The sequence below is a fragment of the Alnus glutinosa genome, chromosome 11, assembly GCF_958979055.1.
Source record: "Alnus glutinosa chromosome 11, dhAlnGlut1.1, whole genome shotgun sequence".
Classification (NCBI taxonomy): domain Eukaryota; kingdom Viridiplantae; phylum Streptophyta; class Magnoliopsida; order Fagales; family Betulaceae; genus Alnus; species Alnus glutinosa.
In genome coordinates this window covers 10602217-10606409 of record NC_084896.1, presented here as the reverse complement: position 1 = coordinate 10606409, position 4193 = coordinate 10602217, and the positions used below count along the sequence as shown (strand labels likewise).

The following is a 4193-nucleotide window of genomic DNA, read 5'->3' as shown; positions in this document are numbered from 1 at the left end:
CCTTTTTTCTTTTGGGATTTGTGATTAGAGGGTATGCAAGATCAATTGCTTTGAAGATGTCCTCCACCATGAAATTATGCACAATTTAAAAGAAAAAAAGATATCAAGGGAAGCAATTCCATATGTTGGTGAATTGAGAAATGAGTAAGCCAGATGATAGGGTGGAACGACATTTTCTCTAAGAGGCAATGAAAATTTCATCATTGATTTTTCATGTACAAGCTGGATTAAAAAAACTGGTTGTTGATATTTTTCAAAATGTTTATTATTATTATTGTACGAGTGTTAGTACAGTTAACCAGACACTAGGGGTTGGCTAGAGATACTTACAAAGGAGATGAAAGGCAAGCAGGCAAGCTTGTCGGGGGGGAATGATCCTACCCACAAGTCGTCATTTAAAAGAGTGTCTAACTCCTCTAAAACCAAGATTAAATTTTTTTAATTATTATTTAAAAAAAAAAAAAAAAAAAAAAAAAAAAAAAAAAAAACTCTCCTCTAAAACCAACCAGAGATTGTCCAACAACCTCTTCTTGCTCTAATTCCCAGTTTCCATCGTCTAGGGAATAGTCCACTCTAAAACAAAAGTGTTTTACAGGTATAAAAGACAAAGCATAAGTTCAACACTTAGCGAGTTAAACACATGGAAAACATGTCATCAAGTAGTGAACTCAACAAGTTTGTAAAAGATTTGTAAATCACACGCATAATTATGCAAGAGGGTTCTTGTTACAATGACCAAAAATCATGATGAATAATAATTTAGCTAAAAATGTTGTGCATACATTTCATAATGCTATATTTAAGACAATATATATTTGTCTTCTATCGACAAGAATTTGCAATCACGTTGTTGGAAGATCGTCTCTAAAATACAACAAAGTTTATAAATTTTACATATAACAATTTTGGAGAATTCTCATTTCTCACAATGAACTTCTAAAATTACCAACTGAGAATCTCAGCCAACTCATCCCAAAGAAGTCTCCTATCAGAATCAGAATTTGGACCATAAACACCTGCCAAGGCCCAGACAAAACAATCCATTACATTCCTGAAAGAAACTGCAAGAATGAAATTCCCCACACAAACATCAATCTTCTCCACTACCTTTTTATCCCACATGATCAAGATGCCCCCTGAGGCCCCATAAGAATCTAAACAGCACCAATCCACATGATTGCAGCCCCATAAGCTTCGCACAAAACTTCTCGACAAACCCTGAACCTTGGTGTAAAGGGGGCGATTTTAATGTTACTCGGTTCCCTAGTGAAAGATTTGGAGATGGTAGTTTGTCTGCTATGAGAGATTTCTCTGATTACATCTTAGATCAGGGTCTTTTCGACCTTCCTCTTGCTGGGGGCACTTGTACTTGGTCGCTCAGGATTGATCCTCTCGTTTGGTATAGGATTGATCGCTTTCTAGTCTCCCCAGATTGGGAAGCCTGGTTCCCTATGGTTTCTCAGAAGAGGCTTCCTCGCCTTTATTCAGACCACTTTCTGATTCTTCTCAATTGCGTCAACATCTCTAGGGGGAAAAGGCCTTTCAAATTTGAGAATATGTGGCTTAAAGCGGATGGTTTTGTGGAGAGGGTAAAACAGTGGTGGGATTCTTATTCATTTGAAGATACTCCTAGTTATATCCTTGCATGTAAACTCAAGGCTTTGAAGCAGGATTTGAAGATATGGATGAAGAGGTGTTTGGTAGTGTAGAGAGGAACAAGAGGAAGTTGTTTGATGAACTTCAGGCATTTGATTCTATTGAAAGTAGTAGGGCTCTTGTTGAGGAGGAGATTCTAAAGAAGACGGAGATTGTCAACGAGATAGAATTTTAGAGGAAGTTAGTTGGAGGCAGAAATCAAGGGTGATGTGGCTAAAGGAAGGGGATAAATGTACTAAATTCTTCCATTCCATAGCCAACTCTAATAGAAGGTACAACACTATAGACTCTTTATTGATTGGAGATTCTCTTTCTTCTAACCAGTCAGAAATAGGTGAGCATGTGGTCCAGTATTATCAAAAGTTATTTTCTAAGCCGTTGCGGTGGAGGCCTATGGTGGATGGGTTATCCTTTGATTCTATTCTGGAGTTTGAAGCCAGCTGGTTGGAGAGAACTTTCGAGGAGGAAGAGATTAGGAAGTTAGTGTAAGCTTTGAATGGTGACAAGGCTCCGGGTCCTGATGGGTTTTCTATGGCTTTTTTCCAAGCATGCTGGAAGGTTTTAAGCTCGAGCATTATGGCGGTTTTTCATGACTTTCATGTGAAAGGTTGGTTTGAGAAAAGCCTGAATACTTCTTTCATTTCGCTTATTCCAAAGGCTTCTAGTGCAATTTCCCTCAAAGATTTTCAGCCTATAAGTCTTGTGGGAGGTGTTTACAAAATTATTGCTAAAGTTCTAGCAAACAGATTGAAATCGGTGTTTGAGAAGGTCATTTCCAAATATCAAAGTGCATTCATTAAAGGGAGGCAGATCCTCGATCCGATCCTTATTGCAAATGAATGCCTTGATAGTAGAATTAGATTGGGGGAACCAGGTGTCATGTGTAAAATGGATTTGGAGAAAGCATACGATCACGTAAATTGGGACTTTCTATTGTATATGCTGAAATGGTGTGGTTTCAGGGATAAATGGTGTTCTTGGATTGGTCATTGCATTTCTTCTGCGTGGTTTTCGGTGTTTGTCAATGGATCTCCTTATGGGTTCTTCAGTAGCTCTTGTGGTTTGAGACAAGGGGACCCTCTGTCTCCCCTTTTGTTTGTGTTTGTGATAGAAGCTTTGAGTTGCATGATTTTTGCTGTGGTTAGTGGGGGTTTGTTGGAAGGTTTTAAAATTGGTAATGCCGATTTTTTGCATCTTCTGTTTGCATATGACACTCTGATTTTTTGTAGTGCTCATTCTTCTCAGTTGCATCATTTACGGAGTCTCTTCCTCCTGTTTGAGGTTGCTTCGGGCTTGAAGGTTAATTTAGCAAAGTCAAATTTAATTCCTATGGGGAACGTTGATCAAGTGGAAAGGCTAGCCGACATTCTAGGGTGTGGGATTGCTTCTTTGCCGCTGATGTCTCTTGGTCTTCCTTTGGGAGCTTCCTATAAGTCCACTCATATTTGGGACGGGGTTATCGAGAAGATAGACCATCGACTAGCTAGTTGGCAAAGGTTATACCTCTCTAAGGGTGGTAGAATCACCCTTATTAATAGTACTCTTGCTAATGTGCCTACTTATTTATTGTCTCTGTTCCCTATCCCGGGGAGTGTTGCTTCTCGCATAGAGAAGTTACAACGGGATTTTCTTTGGGGTGGGATGGGTGAAGAGTTAAAATTTCAATTGGTAAGTTGGTCAAAGGTTTGCAACCCAATCTCATAAGGGGGATTGGGTATTCAGAATTTGTTGATGTTCAACCGTGCTTTGTTAGGCAAATGGTTGTGGCGATATGGAATTGAAAGAGATGCTTGGTGGAGAGTTGTGGTGGAATCCAAGTTTGGCAGTTTGTGGGGTAGGTGGTGCTCCAGCGAGCCTGTAGGTCCCTTTGGGGTGGGGTTATGGAAGAATATTAGGAAAGGGTGGGAGATTTTCTCTAGTTTTACTAAATTTGAAGTGGGGGATGGGGCTAGGACAAGATTTTGGCATGATCTGCGGTGTGGGGATACGGTGTTAAAGGAAGCTTTTCTTGTTCTTTTTTGTATTGCTCAAGAGAAGGATGCTTCCGTTGTGGATAATATGGAGATTTTGGGCGGCTCTATTCAGTAGGACGTGAGCTTTGTTAGAAAGACGCATGATTGGGTAGTGGATTTCTTTGCCTCATTCTTTCAGGTGCAACGATTAGCCTCGGTGAGTTGAGATTGTGCATATAGTCTATGTTGAGTCACTTCCAAGAAAGGTGTGTTCAAGGTCAAGTCCTACTTTAGCTCCTTGGTTGGCTTTGTAGGTAGACGCTTTCCTTGGAAGAGTGTGTGGTGGACTCAAGCTCCTCCGAAGGCGGCTTTTTTTGCGTGGACGGTGGCCCTAGGAAAGATTCTAACAGTGGATAATCTCAGGAAGCGGAAGATCATCATTGTGAATAGATGCTACTTGTGCAAGAGAGATGGGGAATCTGTGGACCACCTTCTTCTTCACTGTGATGTGGCTTCCACTTTGTGGAATCTTGTTTTTTCTTAGTTTGGTATGTCTTGGGTTATGCCTAGAAGAGTTATCAACTT

The 4193-nt window shown here is 40.2% G+C and overlaps 1 protein-coding gene across 1 annotated transcript; it reads left to right on the top strand.

Annotated features, from left to right (window-relative positions):
• The first annotated feature begins 1298 nt into the window (after positions 1-1298).
• On the top strand, positions 1299-1831 carry LOC133881099 (uncharacterized). The gene is made up of 2 exons (XM_062320061.1): positions 1299-1575; positions 1659-1831. The coding sequence occupies exons 1-2, from the start codon at positions 1299-1301 to the stop codon at positions 1829-1831; spliced, it is 450 nt and encodes a 149-aa protein (XP_062176045.1).
• The last annotated feature ends 2362 nt before the right edge of the window (positions 1832-4193 follow it).

Bases quoted from the DNA above. Each gene is read 5' to 3' on its own strand.
- LOC133881099 (XM_062320061.1), top strand. From the start codon at position 1,299: ATGAGAGATTTCTCTGATTACATCTTAGATCAGGGTCTTTTCGACCTT. The intron at 1,576-1,658 runs GTTTTGTGGAGA...TGTAAACTCAAG, and splicing joins TATGTGGCTTAAAGCGGATG to GCTTTGAAGCAGGATTTGAA.